We start from the raw sequence: 26,513 nt of genomic DNA, 5'->3' as shown, positions 1-26,513 counted from the left end.
GGAAAGAGTGACGTGTCCTTTAAATACCCCCTGATGATCAACGGAAAACCTGTTATGGCCTTAATTGACTCCGGGTGTAGTCAGTCAGTAGTCCGACGTAGTCTGATTCACCATATACCACCCCCTGAGGACCAATGGGTTACGATATGCTGTGTCCATGGAGATCGAGCCCAGTATCCGCTTCTCAACATAGACATAGGCTGGGACGGACAGTCTGCCTGTGGGGCTCATGGACAACCTAATAGAGGAATGTGTAATAGGAACGGACTATCAAAGATTCGACGACCTTTTAGACAGGACCAGACAGAAAAACCCAGTGGACAACTGGTGGGGTGATGCGCCATTCCGAGATGATGCTATACCTAGTCATCCCACTAGACGGAAGTTAACACGAAAAGAGAGGAGAACGGAGAAACAGAAATACGCCTGGCAACAGGACCAACAAAACAAAGAAGGAGTCGTGGCCCTCCTAGACGCAGCCCCCATATCGTTTAGGATGAGTCAGCACGAGGATCCCACCTTAAAACATGCTTGGAAGAATTCTAAAACCGCCTCAACTGGAGAGGTAGGTCCTTACTTCTTGACCTCAAAAGACCTGTTATATAGGGTCACCACCAAAACAAATGGGGAGAAAAGACAGCTTGTCGTTCCCGAACCTTACCGAACCCAGGTACTCTTCCTAGCCCACAACCAACCAGGGGGAGGACATTGCGGTAGGGAGAAAACGGAAGAATACTTACTCAGGCGGTTTTACTGGCCGGGAGTATATGCCCATATCAGAAGATACTGTGCTCAATGTCCTAAGTGCCAACTTGTGGAGCCAGGAACCCTCCGTAAAGCACCGTTGCGACCCCTACCTCTGATTGATATACCATTCAAACGGGTCGGTATGGACATAGTTGGTCCTCTTTTACCGTCTAGTAAAGGGCATACCCACATTCTCGTGCTCGTAGACTACGCAAGTAGGTACCCCGAGGCCATTCCCCTTTCCAGCACCACTACGAAAAACGTAGCACAAGCTATGATATCTTTTTTTTCCCGGGTGGGATTCCCCGAAGAACTCCTTACGGACCAGGGAACTCCATTCATCTCAGGGCTAATGAAACAAATCTGTACATCCCTAGGGGTTCAACAGATAAAAACATCTGTCTACCATCCACAAACGGATGGATTGGTCGAACGGTATAATCGCACCATAAAAACCCTTTTAAGGAAAGTGGTGAATGAGACAGGTAAGGACTGGGATCAGAAGCTTCCCCTAGTATTGTACGCGATAAGGACACATGAACAATCCTCTACTAGGCATAGCCCGTTTGAACTTGTATTTGGGAGACAACCAAGAAACCTTCTAGATATGGCAGTGGAACTCTGGGAGGAGGAGGAGAACGAAGAACGTCCTATCCTAGACTATGTACATAAGTTAAAAACCCAACTCCAATCAGTATGGGAGGACGTAAGGCAGCATCTAACAGAAGCCCAAAATAACCAAAAAACTTACTATGACCAGGGTACCAAACTCAGGATCTTACAACCCAATGACAAGGTGTTAATCCTCAGGCCCACCTCAGAGCACAAATTAATAGCCAAATGGCAGGGACCATACAAAATCTTAAAAAGAGTTACCCCCGTTACCTATTTATTAGAATTAAGAAATAATCCGAGACGAACCCAGATTTACCACATTAACCTATTAAAGAAATGGGAAGAACCCGCAAGCGATAACTTAGCATTAGCGAGGGGATGTCTGATCACGCCGACTCAACCTTTAGGATTGGAATTGTGCCCCACCTCACTGTATGACCCTCAACAGCTCCCCAAGATTAATGAGTCCCTTTCCGAGATAGAGACCCGGCAAATGACGGAGTTAGTCCACCGTCATGCCTACTTCTTTTCTGAACTACCGGGGAAAACAGCACTGGTCCAGCATCACATTAGAACCCCGGAAGGAAAAGTAGTACGCCAACGACCTTATCGAATTCCCGAGGCAAGGAAAACCCTCATAGAAGAGGAAGTAGATAAAATGTTGCGTTTAGGAGTCATTGAAACATCTACCAGCCCGTGGTGTTCTCCGATTGTCATAGTGCCGAAGCCGGATGGCTCTATCCGCTTCTGCATTGACTTCCGGAAGCTCAATGAGATATCCCTTTTTGATACATACCCCATTCCTCGGGTAGATGAAGTCTTGGAGAAGATTGGGCAGGCCCGATATATGACTACTATTGATCTGACAAAGGGGTATTGGCAGATCCCCTTAGCACCCACTGACAAAGAAAAAACGGCGTTCGTATCCCCTTCAGGTCTGTATCAATTCACGGTGCTCCCTTTCGGGCTTCATGGTGCCCCAGCAACGTTCCAACGACTAATGGATCAACTACTAAGACCATACCATGATTTTACAGCCGCATATCTTGATGATATTGTTATTTTTAGTTCTACCTGGTCTACCCACCTCCTTCACCTGGAAAAGGTGTTCTCCGCACTATCCGCAGCCGGGCTTACCGCCAACCCAAAAAAATGTGTACTAGGTCAGACCCAGATAGCCTACCTAGGTTACGTCATTGGGAATGGACTCTTGAGTCCCCAAAAGGATAAAGTAGCCACCATTCGACAGATTCCCCTTCCTACCACAAAGAAGGAACTTCGCTCTTTTCTGGGGCTAGTTGGATATTATCGAAGGTTCATCCCTCAATACTCTACTATAACAGCCCCCCTTACGGACCTCTTAAAAAAACAATACCCGACTGTCCTACCTCCTTTTTCCCCCTCCCAACTTCAGGGATTCCAGTGGCTCAAGGAAGACCTTACAACCGAACCAGTGTTGCGTTGTCCCGATTTTACCAGGCCTTTCCATCTCTTTACGGACGCATCCAATGTCGGGTTAGGGGCCGTGTTGGCACAACCTGACCGCCAGGGACATGAACACCCGATAGTCTACATCAGTAGGAAGCTATTGCCCAGGGAAACGAACTACCCCACTATAGAGAAGGAATGTCTAGCCATTAAATGGGCAATCGAATGTTTGCAGTATTATCTCCTGGGACGCCCGTTCATCCTCTACACCGATCATGCGCCTTTAACGTGGTTGGCTTCCCATAAAGACACCAATTCCAGAGTACTCCGCTGGTTCCTTGAACTGCAACCCTTTACTTTTCAGATCCGCCATATCCCTGGGGCTCGCCAATGTCCCGCAGACTTCCTCTCCCGCTGCCCGGACTCCTCGGGCCTATACCAGTCCCGTTCATGGGAAGGGGTGTGTAGGAGGGCGCCGCAAGAATCCCAATCCTGGCGCTCCTCGAACGCCTCGCCAGATCTACAACCCCGTCGTCATGGAGACGCGTGGGGGAGGAGACGGAAGTCGGCCCCGGAGTTCCGGGTTGCCGAGATTGAAGAAGGACGCAACGGGACGGGACGGGACTCCTCCTCGGGACGCGATACGGAGCCAGAGGGAGAGACCATCGGACAGCGCGAGAAGGAGAGAAACGCCGAGCCAGACCACGCAGAGGAGACGGAGAGAAGCGTCAACCCGGGATACCCAGGAAGGGAGAGGGAAGAAAAGACTGAAGAGCCGCCCGAGAGGAGACGGAGGACGTGACAGCCTGCCACGGCCCAGGAGGGTCGTGGCTGGACAAGGTACGTGCTCTAGTAAAGGGCCGTAGCAGAACCCAGGGAAGGGGAAGGGTAGGAAGCGAGGGGAGGATTAGAAAGGGGTGGAAAGGGGAGGAAGGGAGACAGGGTGACTATCTCTAAAAGGGGAGCGCCTGAGGTGGGACAAGTTCCCTGGGCACCATAACAATCACGTATATTGTGCTGATACTAGGAAAAGAAACCCACTCACCTCCCCACTAAAAAGAATAGAGTAACCCCTCCATCACATCCCCCACCCCTTTCGTATTTCTCCTCCTCTCACATACCCCTATACAGAAACAAAACCGTGCTTACCCTCCCCACTTACCGGCTGCCACCTTGTTTTTGTTCTTCCGAGGAAACCTGCCGCCAGGATACCGGAACACGCCATCTGGAAGGGAAAAGGAAAGGGAAGAAATAAACAACCCACCTGAGACGGATAGAGACCAGAGCAGGAAGAGAAGGAAAAGAAAAAGGGAACTCAGAACCATCAGTTACTAACAGACTGTTCTAGGTTATTTTCCCCTTTACTGCCGCCAAGAACAATAAAAAGCACGTAAACCCCTGAAAAGGGTAGTTAACCTCAGTGTTTGTGTCCTCTATCACCCCTACACCGCACCCATCGCCTACAGAGATCTTTACACATTCAACGTACAGTGGTCCCTACCCCACTGTTGAGTAATAATCACACAAGAGTTTGTTGGCCGAAGGTATTGTCCAACCTCTATTTAATAACTGGGATTTATAAAGCTTTCATTGATGAGGTATCAGTTTATGAAGAATATGAAGTCAGCAATATTCCCATTCATAAACTACTGTTGATGAAACTGCAGAGTTTCTTCTATAAAAACATCTCTTCTAAATCTCTAGTTGCTAATACCATGACAACTAATGTATGGTTTAATGAGGATTGTGCAAAGGCTAAGTTGGTGTTAAAAACTGCAATCATGAATGGTTCCCTGGGGGAGATTCGATCAAATAGTTTTATATATAAAAAGGCCATAATGCATACGAAACAGCTATGGGAAGACTCTATCTGGCAGGATTTGCTTGCTGCAACTAAATTAAATAAGAATACGCTATTCTGGGAGTTATTATTCAAAAGACAAAGAGGGAATAAGAGCAGTATTAGGAATCATATACAACCTGAGACTTGGGTGATTCATTTCACCCAACTTTATGCTGCTCCCCCTAATCCACCAAAGAACAGTTTTGGTGATCCAGCACTCTTACCACCACCTACCTTTAGCAATTGTTCTGACTTACCTTGCCAGGATATTCATACTCCAGCAGACTGTATTTTATTTTCCTCAGAAGAAACATTAGCTGCGATTAACTCCTTAAAATCAGGCAAGGCCCCTGGTCCAGATAAGATATCGGGAGATTTATATAAATCAGAACCAGCTATTTGGTCCTGGTATATAAATCTGCTTTCAAATAAAATTGCTGCAGGTGGTGCAATTCCGAGTACTTGGAAAGGTGCCAAAATAATTCCAATTTATAAAAAAGGAAATGCAAACTTGCCTGTTAATTATAGACCTATTAATCTTATTGATAATTTACAGAAAATATTTGCCAAACAGCTTCTGGAGAGACTTATAATTTGGGCACAAGATCATCAGGTTTTTCTCCATTGCAGGCGGGTTTTCGTCCCAAAACTAGTACGATAGATCAGGTATTTAGATTGGTGCTTCTATATTGGAAGTATGTAGTCCTTGCCAAGCAACCCTTATATATTGTCTTTGTGGACCTACGATCAGCTTTTGATCTGGTCCCGAGAGGGAAGTATTTACCTAGGCTGGAAATTCCACTTAATAGAGTTGATCTTTCACGGTGGCTACATGAGAATACTTAGGCACAAGTGAGGTGGGGTGACTAAGGAGAGTTGACAGAAAAAATCCCTATTCAGAGGGGTGTATGTCAGGGTTGTGTTATGGCCCCGTTTTTATTTACTTTATTTATTAATGAGGTGGTACCAATATTGTTTTCTTGCCAAAATGACACCCCAACATTGAATGCTCAAAAGATCCCTATCTTACTTTTTGCCGATGATTCACTCCTCATTTCTAAGACTCCAATGGGTCTTCAAATTCTTGTTGATCGATTTAAATATATGGACTATGGCTTGAAGCTGAATGCTAACAAAACTAAATTAATGGTGTTTGGCCCAGGTTTTTGTGGGAGATGCACCATTAATTTGGATGGGATTCCATTAATTCGGGTTAGCTCAATAGATTATTTAGGTGTGAGGATATCAAGCAATTTGCATTGGAAGGATCAAATTTGGCAAGAGTGTGGGGCTTCTTCAGAATAGAGCAGCCGCTATCTTGCATTTTTATAAAGGTTCTGTATCTAAAGCCATTTCTCCTGCTATTAAAATTTATCTGGCAAAGGTGCAGGGAGCGGCTGCCTGTGGTGCTGAAATATGGGGAATCTCTGACTGTAAAAGATTATCTGTGGGAGAAAATTTTGCTAGGGCCATAATTGCCTGCCCGCGTAGTACACCTTTAATTCCACTGTTTTTGGATCTTGGGTTCAAATGTATAATGGATATGGTAGTCCTAAAACCCCTAATCTACTGGATAAGGATTTGGACTTGTTGTATACAGGGACTCTTTTTGTGATCTTTTAAAGAAACCAAATGTGACTTCCATTCCATGGGTCAAACATGTGTCAAATTGGTTTCACATTGTTAGTATTCATAAACTACTGACAAATTTTTGGGAAAATCCTCAAGGCTTGGAAAAAATTAACAGCTCCGTTTTGAAAACAACTTACTGGTCCTATGTAATAAGTGAGTTAATCTGTAGTAAATTTAATGGTTGTTTGACTAACTCATTTATTGATTTTACGTGGGTCTTTCAGTACGAACTATATCTAGACCTTATACCCGATCTGCAGGGGAAGGGGTTGTATGCATACTTCCGTTTTGGGAATTTACCCCTGCTATCTTTATCAAGAAGTTAGGGGTCTACTCCATAATCTGACTTATGTCCTGTATGTCATGGTAGCTCAGAAACGGTGGAGCATTTAATGTTTTTTTGCCCTGCCTATTCTATTCCACGATCAAAATGGATTCGTACTATTTGTCGAGCCTTGGGCCTGAGCCTGTGTTGCACAGCAATGAGGATTTTAAGGAGTGACACATCAAAACCTTTAATTGTTGCAGTTAGCAAGTTCCTTGTGGCTGCATGGCATATACAAAGTGATTTTCTGAAATAGCAGTCTTTTATGAATCATTTTAAGTATATAGTGTTTTTTGAACTTTTATGCTTATGATTATATTTTACATGGTTGTTATATAATGTTATATTTTTACTTCTCTTTTTATATCTTTCTTCAATTTCAAATTGTATTTTGATTGTATTATGATGCTTTGATGGTTATGTTGACCGAATAAAGCTTGTGTTGATGATGATTTTGGAATGCTAAAGTCATTTAAATTAATCTCAAAATCATATGATACGCATACAGAAACAACACTGGCTGTCCAAAGTGGTGGAAGAAATGTAATTTAATCAAAGCTTGAACTATTACATATTCTAAGGTTACAGTGCAAATTAATAACAAGAACAATTGCACAAACAAGATCACATACATTTAGATTCAGCAGAGAAAAGACATCAAACATTATTCCCTATAGCAGATTTTCATTAGTGAGGATCCTTCACTATCACCAGATTGGCATCAGCATGTTGGGCTTCATGCAAACAATTTAGTAACATGAATTTGGAAAAATATCTAACTATGGCTCTCGCAAAACAGTGCGGTTGGTACCTAGAAAGAAAAAGCAAATATGCATATCATGCATGGGTACAATAATACCTCTCCTCAGTTGGATCGGCAAGCTAAGATAGTCTTTGTCATCAGGACATCAGTCGATCAGCAAGGCATCAGGATTCAGCACCAACGTTCAGAAAATGCAAAGTCTTTAAGCATTAAAGTTAAGCATGTTTCTTGTCAAGACACACAAGAAAATATTGACCTTGCGGCCAGCAAGAAAATGGGCAATGGGCTAATGGCAAATGGCTAAATGCAAATGCTGGTTTCTTCTCAGTGCAGTCCTGTTAAGTTAAATTCCCTAAAACTACTTCCCAAATCCCTATTGGTCAAGGGATCCCATGTTCACACTTTGTCCAATAAAACTAAAACTTCAAATATATGAATTCTACCATTACTCCGTTCACATATTCCTGATAGATTTTTCCTGCAATGTTCTCATCATCTGGCTCAACAGGTAACAATATTGTTGCAGCTTCTACTCCAGTCAGTGTCTCCATTGTTCTCCTGAGAAAGCCAGTCTCACACACATTACATACGCGTTGTTACATTTATCAAGAACAGCATATTCTAGCAGTTGGTTTTCTCAGCTGCGAGCACATTTACGCAATGTAATGGAAAATCACAGTTTAACTCTCTAGGACAGCCATTTATTAAATGTTAAGAAATCCAGATTGACATAAGGCCTGGCAACTAGGCCAAGACCTTTGCTAAGTTAAGACCTACTATTAATAAAGCTAATACATAATGCATAACCTATAATATGACATATTACTACATTAGTCAAACATATGCTCAATATTTCATTTTAATACCATTAATAAGTACACTTCGTGAACATTGGCGGCCACCTATCGTAAACACATTTTCAAATGCGTGCATTTTTTTCTATGTTATTATATTTTCTACACAAATACGTTACTCAGAATACATATACAACTATTAATATTTGTTAAAACACCTGCGCTAGCACGTCATGCTCATTTGCGTTCACTTTGATGTTGAATGTTTGTTAGGACCTGCACACAGCAGTATGTGTGGTATCGGTTTGCAGTCTTTCAGGTCCAACAGTACAGTATTATTAATGAGTCATAACTGTAAAGTGTGGGTTTTTTATATGTATTTTATCCAGCGTATATCTCTAGCCTTCTTTTAGGCCAGATCTGCATCACACTCTAAATACGAAATTGAAAAGTGGCATTATTGAAAATTGAGCAAGGTATCCTTTGACTTGCTTTTAACATATATATTTTTTTCCTTTTAATTAACCAAATGTCAGGTTTAGATCCCTTAACACAATACTAAAGAGCAGCCCCTGAAAATGTCGGTTGTTCAGTTGTTCACAGGCTGTTGAATGTTTGTTAATATTTCAACTGCTGATTTGGTGACCAATGAACACGACTGGTGATTCATTTTCTGACGGTCCCCTTGTGATATATAGCCCTACAAGTAGTCCCCGAGCAAAAAGAAAATCTGTTATTGATTTCACACAGACTGCTTTCTTGTTATTGGTTTTCTCCGCTCATGCTCCCCAAATCCTTAATGACGTGGTGTTTTTTTGCAGGTGTCAGCAACCCAGGCTAAGCTGCAGTATCTGCGAATCTTGAACGAGGTTCCGACATTTGCGGGAGTCCTGTTTACCACCGTGGGAATGGTAATTGTTGCATCCTGTAGTGAGTAGCCCCACCCTGGATCTGTAGCTCACTCAAAGCCGAGAGCCCACTTGGCTGCTTTCGTTCTCTGCCATGACAGCCGAATGAACGCTTCACTTCACCTGTTCATCTTCCAGAAGCAAGCGCTCGGCTGTCCTCGTCCATCTTTATTATTGGCAAGCTCAATGTTGATCTCCGCCATCTTTGCCAGCTGCCTTATGGGACTGTTTTCGTTTTCATAATCATCACTTCCTTTATCCAGTTAGAAAAGTTACCTTAAGTGTGGAAATAAAGAGCGATACGTCCATGTTTATTATTGGCAAGCTCTATGTTCTTCTCCAGCATCTTTACCAGTTGTCTTGTGGGATTGTTCTCGTTTCCATCTCCATCACTTCGGTTATTCATTACAAATGTTACCTTAAATGTGTAAATGAAGAGTGATAAAACAAAGTGTTTTATGTTTGAATGAAGGGCTCAATATTTTTTTTAAATGTCGTCAATGTTGCTGTTTGATAAATCTAAAATACGGTGAGTGGTTTGGTTTTACACGTTCTGTTGTATTATTGATTGGAATAGCCAGACTGATTTGCACTGATGCTTAGTAACAGAGAAGACTCTATGCTGCCATGGCAGGCCAACATATACTTCAAAAGAGAGAAAGAAGGCATTTTATTTTTCAGTATATCTGCCAACAAGACTATATCAAAAATGGCCAATGTAATTTTCAATTCAAAAAAATGAGGGAAGGTTGACGATATGCTAGGGTTCAGCACTATAAGACAAAAATACAATAAAGGTACACTTATTGGGCCCGGTAAAGGACAGCTTATGACAATAGACGTGGGCATTGCTTTGCTCTTAGCTATCCATATTTACACTGGAATTCGTGTTTTGAACACATTTTCGGGTAATAATATGGGCGCTTTTTTGCTAACTACATCAAAGTCACAATCCCATGAACATTTACCTGATTCCATAGTAAGACCACCTCCCTCAAAAGGAGCCCACCCAGTTCCCATTCCATGCCAGCCCTGAAGAGCACTAACGTTCAGTGTGTTCAAAATTCAGAACGTCTCACTGGGTTATCACAGGGATGAAAGAAACATTATTTTCTTGCACTAAATGTTGTTCCTATTGTTAATCCATGCACCAACCACCTTGATTACAGAATCAGAACACCACTCACACGTACCACATAGGGACGCATGGAAACATTTAAAATGTCTTAACATAATCTTCATTCTTCATCTCAGGGAACAAGGAAGAGGAAACAAATTCAGGGACGTTCTGGGGATCTAGAAAAACATGTTGAGAAAGAAAAATGATTCTTCATTATAGCCATTATCACCCTATCTACCTGTTAATAAGGAAGCTGATACATACATTTAAGTAAAATAAGTTTGTTTTCATTCTTTAAAGATATGATAACATCAGGCGCTCAAGGTTCACAGTGATTTGTGTCAACTGGAGGTGTTATTATTGATGGTTAGCAAAGTGGTTTTATAGGTGCCCAGTAGTTTTGACTAGCAATGCCAGGGAGATGTACATACCACAAAATACTCACTGGACTGGTGAAACAGGAATATTTCTTCATATGTACTGACCATAAGTGGATTTTAGACAATTTGGTCTGCTCCACATCTCGTGTTAGATATAGATGAGGAACATCTCCATTGACCCCTCAGTCCCATAAATGGGTGTGAGTGGAATGTGTCATTTGACAGAACACTACAAAACATACATACAGATTTCTAGCCTATTGCTTTTCATTCTGCACAGCAAGTGATCCCCCTGCCCCTTTATCACCAATCACATATACTTTTGATCTTTTTCTAAAACTGAGTTAAGTTTAATACACACCATTTACACTTGGCCTTCCATTTGATTGAAGATCCATTTGACACTGCAGTTTTTGGACTGCAGGTAGTGTATTAAAGGACGGGTTTGTCAAATCCACTTTACTTTATGTAGCAATCAAAGAGCCTGGGTGACAGTGCAGAAAGACTTTCTGAGCCTACTTCACACTATGCCCTCTTTCAAGGAAGAGCAACAGAACACCTATAAAATGTTCAGGCACAGCTGAAAACTTTCACCCTGATAAATGCCTGGTGTTCATAAGATGAAGTTGAACATATTTTCTAATTCATGTCGTAACTGTTTAACAGAATCAAATCTTTTTTTTCTTTTGTTGGGGTTATTTCACTCTTAGGACGAGAAAAAGCCTGCCACCAGCTTATTGGTAGGTCCACGTCATGGGATCAGCCATGTGATTGACCTAAAAAATAACCTTACAACCGTACTCTCAGAGTTCAGCCAAGTCAACAAAATTCAACTGTTCAGAGAAAACCAGGGAGTGGCGCGTGTCGAGACCAACATTCTGGATGCCAAGGTTAGTTTGCAGTTGTTTTTCTTTTATTACTCATTGAATCATTAGTAACTAATGAGGCCTGTAGTACAGTGAGTAAGTGATGCATATCAATGTACAATGTGGTGCTTTCCCTAAATGAATCAATGATACTAAATATCTAGGACAGAACATCAGCAGTGCCATTATATTGAGGTAAGCAATATCATTGGTAGGTATATGGTTTTTCTATTTCATACAACTATTATCGAAGTTTTAAATATCAAAATCTTAAACATCATTGTATAATATTATTCTTTTTAAGTGATTTTAAAGTGGTATTTAAATGACATTTTTAAATAGTTTCTTTGAATTTTAAATGTGTATATTTACATATATATTCACTGAAAAAACAAAAGGTAACATAGACGTTATGGTTAGGTTCACATTTTACCCACACAAAACCATAGAAATTCAGTAGTTATAGTTATACTTATAGTTATACTTATGTTAACAAACTATAACTTGTGGGCTAAAGTTACTTTTTGGCACAAGTTATAGATTCTTCAGAAAAGCATAGCTATAAGTATAACTATAACTGCTGAATTTCTGTGGTTTTGTGTGGGTAAGGCGTGAACCTAACTATAATGTCCCTGTAACCCTTGCTTTTTTCCGTGAATTTCTATTTTTTTTAAATGTAAAGTAACATACATGAATACTGTACATTAATACAACTATGGGATGAACACAGGGCATGGTCTGCGGCCAGGCCCTAGTGTCAACCTCCCACTCTACATACAGTCAACCTCATGCTGCTCAGGGTCTTCCCCCATGTGTGGTGGGGGTATGGTGTAAAAGAGATTTTTTTTCCATTGAGCTTTGGATCATCTGATCAACTCCCTGCATGCAGCCAACCCCATTAGAATTTGTGCTCTAAGGTAACTATAACTTGCGCTCTCGTCATGCACAGTTTTCCCATCAATGATGTTACTGCAAATGTTACAGTGATATTATCAATTACGTTATAAAATATGTCATGAGTGCTGTAACATCTGGTGTAATTAGCAATGCATGATGAAGGCACAAGTTATAGTTACCTTAGGGCACAAGTTGTAGTTACTTGAAATAACTCTAACTATAACACTATAATTGTATAGTGCATCTCCTGCACTACAGTTGCCTACAGGGAGGTGGTCCCTGGGGCCATATGAGGCCTGGGGGGGGGGCGCACAGCACCTCTCCATGATTTTAAAAATGTTTATGGCCCTAGTGAGGTTGCCTTCCCCAGGGCCCAGGGGGGGTCAGCGCAGCCCCCCAGCACTAGCTATCATGTAGCCCCGTGGAGGTTGTGATCTCTTGGCCCCAAGGGGGTCTGCATGGACCCCGTTTATTTTTTAAATCTAGCCCAGGTATGTGGTAGCCCGTGGGGGGATCAGTGCACCCCCCTTACAATCATTGATTTGTTGTCCCCAGCAATGGGGGGTCTGCATGGCCCCCCTTATATTATTTATTTAGATTTGCCAAAGGATTTGGTGGTCCCCGGGACTTCTAAAAACGCCCTAAGAGGGGGGCCCCATGTGCCCCCTCCTTAAAATTCCTGGTTGAAGTGTTGGCAGCTAATCATATATCAGCACGGGGACTGTTGGATCCGCTTTTCTAGATGTCAATATTTTTTAACCTTTAATATCTCTAAAACTACTAAATGAATTTACAGCAAATCTAAAAAACCACGATCTGTGCACCAAGATCTAGTTTCCTGCCAAAATTAGTGTAATTCTGTTCAGGGATTTGGGCTGTAGTCGCATCTAAAGACCCTTTGAGAATTAACATTGGAAACACACTTTTTTACCCCCTTTCCCTATAGGACACTTATTTTGGAAAATGTTGTGATGATTCACCAAACTGTGGCAAAGACATAGGCTAGTCAATAAACCTTTTTCCTATGTAAATGCTTAAAATGTATTGTATTGAATATATTTTAATATTTTAAATACATATTTTTATGTCTTTATTTTGTGTTTAGATATTTTGGTTACTTTTATTTATACTTTTTCAATACTTAGTAATACACTAATTCTATGTGCCATTGCAGTTTTTTAAAAACGTTGCAAAAAAAATAACCAATTCCCAAAATAAGGTGGTGTTTGCATGCAGAACAGGTGCAGAAAGTCTAAGCATGCTAGCCTTCGTATTAAGGAATCTGGAAGAATTATCTGGAGCTGCTTTTGCATTTGTCTATTAGGTACACTTCAGAACCTATGTAACTTCTTTATAAAGCAAATAATTTCCTATGTTTCAAGCATTACATCCAGCATGCATGTCTTCATAATTAATTCCTCATAACTATTCTACTGTGTGTTTCTTATGGGACATATTATTACAACTAGGCTGCAGTATGAACATAATATTTATTTGACCTGAAGAATGACAAGTTTCCCCTTATATCAACTATAGCACATATATAATCTCTGAATATGACCATTAACTGTTGCCTGTGTCTCAGATGACATAAAAGGAAGTAAACTTCAAAGTCGCTCCATACCCAATCAAAAATTGGTGTTGCTATCAAGTAAAGCCTAGATATTCAGTTTATAATGTCTATATAAAATTAATTTTCAAATATTTTTAAGACAACCACCAGTGAAAGCTTTAAAATATGTTAGATGACTTTCTGCACACTATATCGGTGCTATAAATATTGAATAAAGCCATTTTAATATTATAACATCCCATCAACCTTTTTTCTTTAAAATAACATACTAAACTGCACTTGCAGATGAGATTTAAAATGAAAGCTATCCAGATTAACTCATAAACTCATATACAGTGCCAATGTTTCCACTCTTTCCTCTGGAAAGTGGTTTGCTTTACTTCTTTGTCTGAGGCAGATATCCTTCGGTAAGTTTATTGCAGTACAATTATATTCATGGTGGAACCAAATGCTTGACATGAAACGTCACCCAATGTTGACAGACACAGCCTTGCAATGTTCCATGGTAATTTGTGTGATGTTATAGTGTACTGTTACCCAAGTTGGACGAGGAAAATTAACAAAGTATTGAAGCCAAAATGATGAATCATATTTGACTGGTAGTAAATCCTAGATGTGGATACAGCAGTAAGTCAGGCATGGCTACTATCCTACATTTTCAAACTTTTCATGATAAAATGTTACCATACGTTTGCGATCACGCGTTTGTTAATGTGTATATCAAATGGTGGAGAAGTGATACAAAACTGTTACCATTTAAAGCCCCTTTTGCAAGGAGATGGATTTGACAACCCTGTGATTTTGACTCCACTCTGCCCTATACAACATGCCTAGTCACTCACGCAGGGTACTGATTAAATTGAGAGGCATCTGAGAATAATGAGTAGCATGTATTTTGCCAGAAGCAGCACACCCTTGTGTTTTCAGGAACATAACAGGAGGAAACTCTGTTTTAAAACCTATTTTGACTTTAGCAAGTCTGAGTAAGAAAACTTTGGGAGTTCCTTGAACACTACCATGGGTTCCCATATGTCTCTACTTTTCAGATATCTCTAGAGATGGCAGGGTAACCTAGATGTCTCTGGCCTGCGCCAAACTAAAGTTGCCATTTCCATATAAATTTGCCCAGATTCTGAAAAATTCATTTGACACAATTGTTATAATGGCCTCTTTCTGTCCTATACGGATTCCCCACTACCATATAGGTGGGTACTGTTTTGCTGATTTTCTTTGATTTTCATAAAATGTTTGAGTTACTAGTGCGAGTGTCAAAAAATTGCATTTTTGCAAACACTCACTCACAATCATATGGCATTGTCATGGGTGTTTCAGAAATCTCGATGTTCAAATTACCAGTTGTCGCTATACCCAGAGTCCTGGGCACGTGCCTTTCATTGAATCCCAATTTTTATATCCTCATTTATATTCATTTCTATGTATGGGTCCCATACCAATCTGCGATCGTGGAGAGAGTTTTGTAAATGTTTATTTCACTGACAGTACCTCAGAGCAATTAAAAAAGAAACTTGTTTCTTACCTCTGTTTTATAAAAAGGACACCTGTCTATTCCCAGCCATGGTGCAAATGCAATTCTGTTGGATGAATATGAGACTGATGTAGAACATAAAATTGTATATGGATACTTGTAAAGAGAGGGAATGTTTTTCACTTCAGGGTTTGGATAACGACATTGACAACTAGAGCTTCACATTCGTATGTTTGATTTCACCCAGCACCTCTTGGTAAAAAATCCACTTTATTCAGTTGCCCATCTTTAATTCTGTGTAATCAATCCACAAAGGCGTTCATGAGTATGCGAAGCAGCACTCTTGTAGTTTTGTGTTGTGTACTCATAAACCTCTTTGTGAATTGGCCATATAATCTTTAAGCTAACCTTAAATTAATCGTTTGGTGGCTCCATTTTTTAGTAATCATTTCTTCGGCACACTTGAAAACCGTTTACCATACTCATCAATAATCATAACTATGGGGCCAGTCTAAAAAGGCCTTTATGAGTTGGTGAAATAGTACTTCTAAATAATTTTGCAGATTGCCCCCATGGTTTGTAATATAGTTGAACATGAAAATGTTTTTTCGCTGTGTAGGACTACTTCATGTGCTCATGGATGCCTTTTTGCATTAGTCCTATACGATTTTCAGTGTCAATTGTTGCATATTTAGTTCGCAATAAAATAAAAATTGTAAGCTGAGCCTCTCTTGCTACCTATGGGTATTGTGTGTTTTGACAAACAGTGATAACTATATCGCTATGCCACCACACAAGAGAGTAGCCATAAAATGAAATTATCCCCACTTAGAACTAGTTGTTCCAACCATCCATCTCTACATTAATTCTCCCATCTAATCATCCACCCTCTATTCTTCCATGCTCTTTCATCTTTAAATCCATTCACGCTTTCATCCTTCATTTCACCATTCCAATCTTTTGATGACACATTCATCCATCCTTTTACCCATTCGTCCATAAATCAACAATTCCATCTATCCAATGGGGTCAATGTTTTCAGCCATCCAACCACATATATTGTTTCATTGTTCCTTCCAACAATTCTTCCATACCTACATTCATCCCTCCTTAACTCCTTCCTGCTTTTGTTCTTTTTACTTTTCCTACCTTCCTTTCACCCTTCTTTCTTACCATATCTCATTCCTTCCTTTAACATTTTCCTCACTTTCACTGTTTATATTGCACTTTTCCCATGCATCCTTTCCAGTTTTCGATTTCCAAAGTTCCTTTCTTTAATAATTTTTTTTTTCTTTCTTAACTTTCTGTCCTCTCTCATTCTCTTTGTTGCTGTTTCCATTTGCTTTCATTTCTTTATCAGTCTCCTTAAATTAACATAGCGCAGTTAGCAGCTCTTGAGCCTCTCCTCGCACTGCTGACCTTGGTACTGATGCGTTATTTGTAGCTTTTGCCTGCAGAATCCAAAAGGCTAACGCACTCTTTAGAGAAAGGTTTTGCCAGGGCACGGGGTCCGGTGTCAATCCCTACGTTAGCTGCTAAAGCAGGGGATTGACGTGGATGCTGCCACCACATGAGTCTTGGGAATGCAGTGGTAGAGTGCTATATTAGCTCATCATTCACTAGGTAAAGTTAGTAGAAATGCCAGTTTTTCTTTAGGGTCGTTTACATTTAGTATTTTGTGAATACAATGATAATTATGTTTGTTGAGTCCCCAAAAAGTCAAAATCCATAGCCAATGCTTATTTTAGAATGAATGTTGTCTGGTTTCCGCAAGTGTAGGTTTTATTTCTCTTATCTCTTAAATACTATTTGTAGTTAAATACATGCTGATTTAGCCTTACAGAAATGTTGTCTCTCTGCCTAGCTTTCCCATCTTCCACCAATAGGAATCAGTAAATCTGACAAAACATAACACAAATCTTCAATTTTGAGAGCTCAAAAACCACAGAGAACTGTGTATATTTGCACCAAAATGCGTTCACGCATAACAGGGTAGAGATGCAATCAAAGTTAAAGGAAACAATGAGAAAAACAATTTACCAGCTGCATTAGTTTATATGACTTGGCATGTGTTGATGTTATCTCAAAACTAACAACCTTGCCACACAGTATTTGCCTATACTTCAAAAAAGCCTGTAGGAGTATTGATCACAATAATTTGGCACTTCACTTCTCTTCACAATTCGAATTATTAACTTGATGTTTCTATTGCAGTCAGACAAACCATCAGAGAATAGCTTATCTCTAGGTAATCATGGAATGAAGCCACACCCCTATACCCCAAATCACTATGCATACAGAACGGTTGGTATTTCACAAGCATTTGGTTACTGATTGGCCCATACTTGTCTACATAACATGTTTATCATAATGATTTCGATTATTATAAACAACTCCACTGACAATACGCAAATTAGGACAAAGTTTAAGAAGGTCCCAATCCTATGTCACCATGGATCCTTGACATATTAGCTATTTACATATCTAGTGTATCTGTAATGCTTTCAGCTCTCCTACCTACTAGACAGTATCTGGTTTCTAATCCTATATGGTGCCAAACTATGAATAGTTTCTCCACACACCTTGCACTGTAATTAGGTCAGCAATTGAAACTCAGCCATTCAGCATCTCCCCTCAGTAACAGATCCCTGTGTCCAACACTGCCCCTGCACTGGTAGCCTATATATCATTATTGCGAATAGAGTCTAATGGAGTGAGGAAGGCTTGCACGCGCTCGGCTCTTGTTTGCTACAAACATTTACAAAAGTATAAAGAGGCAATGGAAGATACAGAAGCTTAGTTACTCTGCTTTACTAATCCTTGCACCTGTTCACATGGTCTGTAAAATAAATCACAGCCATGTCTGACTTTCATGTAAGATGAGTTATCATAACGTGAAGTCACATATGGCAGTAGGGTAATAGGATGTTGTACTTCGTGCTGTAAGGGATACGGAGTTTGAATCAGATCATCGGACAATGGATGTGATGGAAATAGCAGTATGGATACACGTGGTATACAGCACAATGTAAATTTTTACTCATTTTCATTTTACACGTCTAACAGCTTGAGTCACTGAAAAATGTATGCAACCACCATCATCGTATAGCATGGTGTTGTGATGTGATCTAGAATTCGTGTGTGTCATATGGAATCTCCGGACGAGGCCGATGATGTCGGCACATTCCACTTGACGCCCACGGATTCAGAGTCGCTTCTCTCCTTGCTCTGTGCCCCTTTTACACTGTTTACTTAAGCGGCTTTATTGAAGATAATAAACAAGTTAAATACCGCAACACTCTTCGTTGGATTCCTTACTTCATTTATGGCGACGAGGATGAAGCGATGGCTGCAGTAGCTGATCCTGTTTCTCATCGGTTATACGGCGGTACGGTCGGGGACAGTTTCCTTATCTTTTGATTTATTTTTCTTGTTGCTATTTTTCAACGTTTCTAAACGTCTCCGTGTATTCGGAGCTTGACCTTGGGGGCACAGAGTGTTTTTGATCCTTGAGATACCGGTTATCCTAACGGCATCTCTAGCGCGAGCACAGCACATTACTGGTGTTCCAAGTGGCGCGTGTGCATCGGACGAACGTCAATGAGCGAACATGTGGATTTTTTTTCATTGCCTGGATCTCATTAATTTGTACAGCGCTCCTACCTTACGTGTGCAGTCAATATTGAGTGCTGATTTTCTGTTTTTTTTCGCTGCTTCGCACTCGCATGAAGAACAAGGAACAGAGAAGAAGGACCTTATGCTGAAACCTTCTGATCATCAGAATAGAAATCGGACCAGGAAAGATTGGGGAAAGAATTAACTTCTTGCTGGAAGACTATCTTTCGTGGGATTTTTGTTTATACACAACCATCATTTTTTTTTTTCCCTTGTCCTTTTGCCTTTGTTTAGTGTTTTTTTTTGTTTTACTTTCTTTAAAAAGAAATGCAAAACGTATTACCACCATCACCTTTTTTACAGGACCCTGGTGATCCTTCTTTGGAATGGCGATTATGGTTACGCTCATTCAAGGCCTATTTAGGAGCTATTGACGGCCATAAATTTAGGCCTGAGAGAAAAAAAAGTTTGATGTACTATTATTTGGGTGTGGAAGGACAGAATATTTTTGACCATCTACCAGTTTATGAATTACGTGAAGAAGAAGAATTAGATGAGTTTGAAATGGCGGTTGCGCAGCTGGACAAGCATTTCATCAAAACTAAGAATGTTGTAGTACATAGATACAAATTCTTTACCAGAGTGCAAAATCCTAATGAAAGTGTGGATTCTTTCATTACTGCTTTAAACGTGTTAGCTGGCAATTGTGAATTCGAAAATTTTACCTCACAATTGATACGAGATCAACTTGTGGCAAGATGCTACTCTAAAAGAATCCAAGAAAAATTGTTAACGTGCAAAGATCCATCTTTGGACAAAGCCATAGACATAGCAAAGAGCATTGAGTGTTCTTTAGAAGATGCTAAGCAATTAGAATTGTCTTTATCTAATGTTTCCATTTCAGGTGCAGTGGTGAATTCGCAGATCAATGATCACAAGAAACAGTTTCGTCCTGAGAAAAAAACAGATTTTACTCCACTTTCGAAAAATGCCTTATCTTCCAGAGGAAATCAAAAGACTATGTGTTACAGATGTGGATCTTTGAACCACGTTTCCTCTTTCAGGAATTGTCCTGCGGTCAACCAACAATGCAGGAACTGCAACAAACTGGGACATTTTTCACGTGTTTGCAGAGGTGGGAAGAGAGGCAGTGTCCGTTGTGTTATTGATGCTGAAGAGGGAAAGGTGCAACAGGATGAAAATGAACTTGTATTAGTGGTCAAGGACAATATGTCATCTGCTAGCAAAATGGTCATGGATCCTGACATTGAGATGTTGGTGGGAGGTGTTGCTGTCAAGTTGTTAGTGGATACAGGAGCACGAATTACTATTGTCTCATTTGACAAATTCAATGAGTTTTGGAGTGACAAAACTCTTTTCCCTCCCGACGTTACTACCTTGGCGTTTGAAGGGAGTAGGATTGACTTGATTGGGTATTTTTGGACTACTTTGTCCATTTCTGGCGAGACCATTCATGGGAAGGTATATGTGGCAAGGAAAGGTATTAACGTTCTGGGCTTAATTCATCAAGCTGATTTTAAATTAATCATTAAACCAGGAAGGTTTAGACCAGTGTCTATTGATAGGAGCAATACCAACTGTATTAAAACATCTTCTGAGGTGGGTTGTCCTTGGCAACAGAGGTTTAAAGGATTGTTCCAGGACAAGTTGGGCAAAATATCTAATGTCACACACACTATCAAATTAAAACAGGGTGTTGTCCCTGTGAAGCATAAACTGAGGAATGTTCCATTTAGTGTAAGGGCAGAATTGTCTAGGTTGTTGAAGGATATGTGTGAACAAGGCATAATAGAGAAGGTTGAAGCCACACTTTGGTTATCTCCTATTGTTCTAGCGAAGAAAAGCTCTGGTGACCTGAGGTTGTGTGTGGACTTAAGAAGTGTGAATGAAGCGATCTGGGTTGATAGTTTTCCGTTGCCTAGGATTGATGATTTAATAGCAAAAGCGGGTTCTGCTAGTTGGTTTACGAAGTTGGATCTTAGATCGGCATACCACCAGGTAGAGCTTGATGCTATTTCTCGTTATCTCACAGCTTTTGTAACGCCTGATGGGACTTTCCAGTTTTGCAGATTACCTTTTGGTTTGGCATCTGCGGCTGCTGCTTTTCAGAGAATAATGACTGACATGTTCCCCGACAACCCCAATGTAGTCATGTTTCAGGATGATATTCTAATCTTTGCTGACACTGAGGTGGTTCATGATAGAGTTTTAGAAGGGGTTTTGCAAACTCTAGAAGAAAGAGGTGTTACTTTAAGGAGAAACAAATGTCTCTTTAAAACTCGGGAAATAGAGTATCTAGGACATGTTTTATCTGAGCACGGTGTCAAGCCCAGGCCTAAGTTAGTGAAGAGCATTCTCGATGCTCCTGCACCCAAGACTAAAGAACAGTTGCTTTCTTTTTTGGGATTATGTGAATTTTATGCAAAGTTTTTAAAGGATTTTGCTAAGACTTCTGAATGTTTTAGGGCTATGCTTAAAAGCAAGCAATTGTTCTTTTGGTCTAAAGAGTGCAATAAGGCTTTTGAGCACATTAAACAACAGATTGTCAACTCACCAGTTTTACAACCTTTTTCAGATAGTAAAAAGACCATTGTAACTGTGGATGCATGTGAATATGGGTTGGGCGCAGTGTTAACACAGGTTTCTGATGGGGGCAAGGAGTGCACCATTGGGTTTGCTTCAAGGACATTGCGGGTAGTTGAGCGGAAGTATTCTGTTATTGAAAAAGAACTCCTGGCCTGTGTATGGAGTGCGGAAATATTCAAACAATACCTCTGGGGTAGGCATTTTACATTAAAAACTGATCACCGTCCCCTGGTGGAAATTTTATCAGGAAGGAAAATTAAACGCTCAACTGCTCGCATAGCACGGTTATCTGCCAAATTGTTAGAGTTTAATTTTTCGATTGAGTATATTCCGGGAGGAAAAAACAGTAGGGCTGATTGCCTATCCCGTTTACCTATATCAGATGAAGAGGAACAACTTGAATGGGATACTGAGGTTGAAGAATGTTTCATAGCATGCATTGCTGAGTCTTTGGATGAAAATGTGTGGATTAAGTCGTTACGTAATGACAAACTGTTGTGCGATGTCATTCATTATGTGAAGATGGGGTGGCCTAAAGAGAAGACTCTCTCGCCTAATTTACAACCTTTTTGGAAAATTTCTGAGGAATTGTCTGTTGAGGGTGACAAACTTATTAGAGGTGACAAACTTATTCCACCAGAGTCTCTTAGGAGAGACCTAATTCTTAAAGCACATATTGGTCATCTTGGTTCTACTATCACAAAAAGGAAATTAAGATCTGATTTCTGGTGGCCAAGGATGGATAAGGAAATTGATGAGCTAGTGAAGAGTTGCCCCAGGTGTTGTGTAAGTGGCAAAGTTCTGGTTACTCAAAGAAGTTGTGATTCTTTTGTTCCATCACCAGAAAGAGCTTGGCAGAAAATTGGTTTAGATTTTCTTGGTCCTTATCATGTACTACCTCCGGATTTGAGGTATTTTATGGTTATAGTAGATCATCTTTCTAGATGGGTTGAGGTATTTCCTATAAGACTTCCCACTACACAAAGTGTTATTAAATGTCTAAAAGATGTTTTCAGTAGGGAAGGATTACCTGAACAAATAATGACGGACAACAGAGTACAATTTGTATCTACGGATATGACCCATTTTTTGAACAAGTGTGGCATCAAACACATAAGGACCCCTCTCTATCATCCTCAAAGTAATGGTATTGTTGAACGCTTTAATCGTGTACTTGTTGAGTGTATCCAAGCAGCAATTAAATCTAACATGTCTGTAGGGCAAGCCATTAAAGAATTGATTTGGTCTCATCGCACAACACCACATGTTGCCACGGGCAAGACTCCTTTTGAATTGATGAGGGGTAGGATTGCGACCTCAGAACTATGTCCTTTTTGGATGATTGATCTACTTCATGAAGGTAGTAATCTGAGGGAGGCTTGGCAGTCAGCAAAAGGTAATTCTGATGAAATGGGAAGAAATAGGTGGAGGGTTACACCGAAAAAAAAAGTCCTCAAGGTTGGTGATTGGGTGAGAGTTAAAAATCCTTTGATAGTCAGAAAGGGTTTTTCGAAGTTTAAAGAGCCCCAACAAGTTCTGGAAGTACGCAAAAATGCAGCTAGATTGTCGGATGGATGCTGGTGGGGAGTCACACGTTTAGCTTTAGATCCCAGTGTTCGAATGAGGGGTGAGCATGAAGGTTGTCAAACCAGTAACAATGAAACTGTTGTTCACAACTCTTCTAATTGTGCAAAGAGGGACTCTTACTGTAAAAGGGAGGATAAGGGTAAGAAGGAATTTCGCAGGGAGTCCCGTAGACCGGCCAAGTTCAGTGATTATGTAATGTCGTAGACTGGATATGTTTGGTGATTTGGTAATGTTGTGAAAACTATTTCTATGGCCAACATTCTTTTAGTAGATTGTTACATTGTATTAGGTTTTACAATGACTTTGTATATAGTTTTACTAACACATCAGTTTTGGTTGTTCAGGGTGATGTTGTTATTTTCATTGGTTGTATTGGTTAAATGAAGACTGTTTTTTATTAAAAGAGGGGGGATGTTGTGATGTGATCTAGAATTCGTGTGTGTCATATGGAATCTCCGGACGAGGCCGATGATGTCGGCACATTCCACTTGACGCCCACGGATTCAGAGTCGCTTCTCTCCTTGCTCTGTGCCCCTTTTACACTGTTTACTTAAGCGGCTTTATTGAAGATAATAAACAAGTTAAATACCGCAACACTCTTCGTTGGATTCCTTACTTCACATGGTCAAATGGCAGTGGTGACATTGGAACTCAGGTCATAAAGTGCAACGTTGCTAGCTTATGTGAATGAGCCTTGTAGCATGTGTCCTTTGATGCAAGAGTACCTATAAATAGTTGTTGTATATGGAAAACGTGAGATGAGCCTATCTCTTCATTCATTACAAGCATATTTCTGTGTTTTTACACACCAGTGAGCATTCCACCAGCAGAATTTGCATCAATGGTAGAATTTACACTGGTGGAGTTACCAACACTTTACATTGCGGTCATCTTTAAATCTGGCATGTTTAGACTGCTGACATTGCAGAACTATAGTTTCCATTTGGCCTTCCGTATTCCCTTTGTGAAAGAAATTGTCTCCTGTGAGTATGCAAATTGGATGTGACTCATACTCAAAAATCCTGTTTCGAGAGAGTGGAGGAGAGGGGTTTCTCCACCTAGAAAAACACTGCATGTGGGGAAAAGGAAAAAATGAGAAGCATTTACATGTTGAATGTAACACTAAAGCAAAGATTGTCACCTGGAACATAATCTGCTGGGTTTCTTTTAGATATCTGCTGAAAGTCTTCTATTTTCACCAATATCATGAAAATCATAGATGACTGTCTATGGATAATATTGTACATCTTTACTTTTATTTTTTTCATCTGCAGTTCTTAACCTGTCATCCGAGGACCTCTACAGGTCTCCAATGCCTAATCAGGGGGTCCCGACTGCTTAGAAAATTTAATATTATTAGCAGATGAATAAAGTGCATATTAGTAAAAAACTCAATTGAAAATTGGAATTTGTTTGCCGTAAATGTGAAGACATTTAAAATTGGAGGTAAAAAATTAAGTTGATGTTCTCAGACTGATTTGTGGGGGCAGCACAAGTGCATTAAGCAGAGTATAGTATGGGCGATGGGTGGCCTTAGTTGAATTTAGAAAAGCCCCAACCTTCCATTACAATGAAAGATTTTTTTTATTTGTTTGGGAATTTAATACAATATTCACACATTTGTGTATTTGTGTGTATTAGTTTGAGGTTCAAATCATCGAAATTGTTTAGGCTGGGGTGCCATGGTTCTACTAGTGGATCAGTAGGTGTTGTCAGGTTCCAATAATAAGGCAGTTGTGGGCCCTGGATTCCAGTAATGATTAAGTGGGAGTACACAGAAGTCAAAAGGTTCAGAACCACTGTTCAACATCAACCAAGCACCTTTTTTAGGTCGAGCATAGCAGTGCACAAGCGCTGCTTTTCCGACATGCTGGTATGTATCTGGGCTTTTAACCACGCACACCACATGCCCATCACTATCACTCATTCGTGGGCTTGCCCTTCAAAAATCCTTTATTTTCGTTGGTAAATGCTTTATGTTTGTCCCTCCTTGCGGTGGTTTAGTTACCACCTTGGACATTGCGCCTGTTACATGGCTAATTGCACTTTTGCTGAAACGTTTGACTGCAAGCTAACTTCTTTTTCCCCTTGTGTGCTCCTTCACGCTGATGCCGTGGCACTTTGAATCGGCTCACTTATGTGAAACTGTATTACTTTTCATTTTCAATTTATGTGGCAAGAAAAGTCCAGTTAGGAGTTTACAAAGCTAATAGATCTAACTGGAGCAAACGCGAGACCCATTGCATTGCAAATGCTTGTTTTCATTTCTCTGCTCCAGCTCTATTAGTAACTATCACTTCTGTGCCACTAGACAGAGAATGCTGTAGAAGTGTCTTGAAAAGCTGAAGAGGCTGGCCATCTGAAAGTGAATGGCTGGCAAATGACCACTGCTGAGGAAGCCATTTTGCAGATTAACCTAATCAGGGCACGTCTACCAGTGCTTTTTTGTTATTTGATCTCATTCTGGTGGTAGATTTACAAGGAATTCCTTTTTTTACTGAAGTAGGCGGTTGTCACAAACTCTAAACAGCTTGCAAGAAAGGCATGATTTTTTTTATCTCTAGTGTAGTGGAATTAGAAATAGTCTATGATATACAGCTGTTGTCAGTGTTATCTGACAAACATTTGGTAGTTTAATGTTCAGATTCATCACTAGCTGTAAACCTGTACCGTGACAGCTACGAACTTCCTAAGTGCTGCGGCAATGCCAAGTACTGTGACATTTAATCAAGGACGTGGAGTGAATCAGAAATAAAGAGCACGTGACTCATCTCTCAGAAGGGTATAAAGGTGCAATTGTATATTCACTACACTATGCCTTACCCGTGCATGCTATAAAAGCGGAAACAGCAGTGACTGCAGAAATATATGTGGAAGCTGAGAGCACTTAAATAAATGTGAAATCTGTGTCTCCTAGTCTGTCTCTCCCATTATTTCTGTCTCTTTTTGTTTATTTTAATATTTCTTCATATTTTCTCTCCCCCTCTTATTTGCTCCCTGTCTCTGTTACATGTTTTTGTTTGCGGTGGGCCCATATAAACTTCGCAAGGTAGGCATTTTGAATGAAAAAGGGACCAGAAACTGAAATTGCCACGAAAAATCAACTTTGGACCAGAAACAGAAATTGCCACGAAAAAATCAACTTTGAAGGGAAATAATTAGCAACTGGCACTCAAGGGCAAAAAAAACAGGAAAGACAAACCTACAACTGACTACAAGTACAGTTCCTTATTCTTTCTGGGTTACAAAAAGACATATATAACCGCAGGCCTCCTGGGTGACATATTGAAATTGAACAGGCCTAGTTAAATTGGCAAAGAGTAACAT

At 40.3% G+C, this 26,513-nt stretch overlaps 1 protein-coding gene across 1 annotated transcript in view; it reads left to right on the top strand.

Annotated features, from left to right (window-relative positions):
- Positions 1-26,513, top strand: part of FRMPD3 (FERM and PDZ domain containing 3) — a 791,901-nt gene that overhangs the window by 516,881 nt on the left and 248,507 nt on the right. The window contains exons 10-11 of the mRNA XM_069213582.1: positions 8,969-9,058; positions 11,266-11,445. Coding sequence (XP_069069683.1) covers positions 8,969-9,058; positions 11,266-11,445 — 270 coding nt within the window. The remainder of the gene's footprint in view (positions 1-8,968; positions 9,059-11,265; positions 11,446-26,513) is intronic.

The sequence above is a fragment of the Pleurodeles waltl genome, chromosome 2_1 (genome assembly GCF_031143425.1).
Source record: "Pleurodeles waltl isolate 20211129_DDA chromosome 2_1, aPleWal1.hap1.20221129, whole genome shotgun sequence".
In the NCBI taxonomy this organism is placed as follows: domain Eukaryota; kingdom Metazoa; phylum Chordata; class Amphibia; order Caudata; family Salamandridae; genus Pleurodeles; species Pleurodeles waltl.
This window is presented reverse-complemented; position numbering and strand designations above follow the sequence as displayed.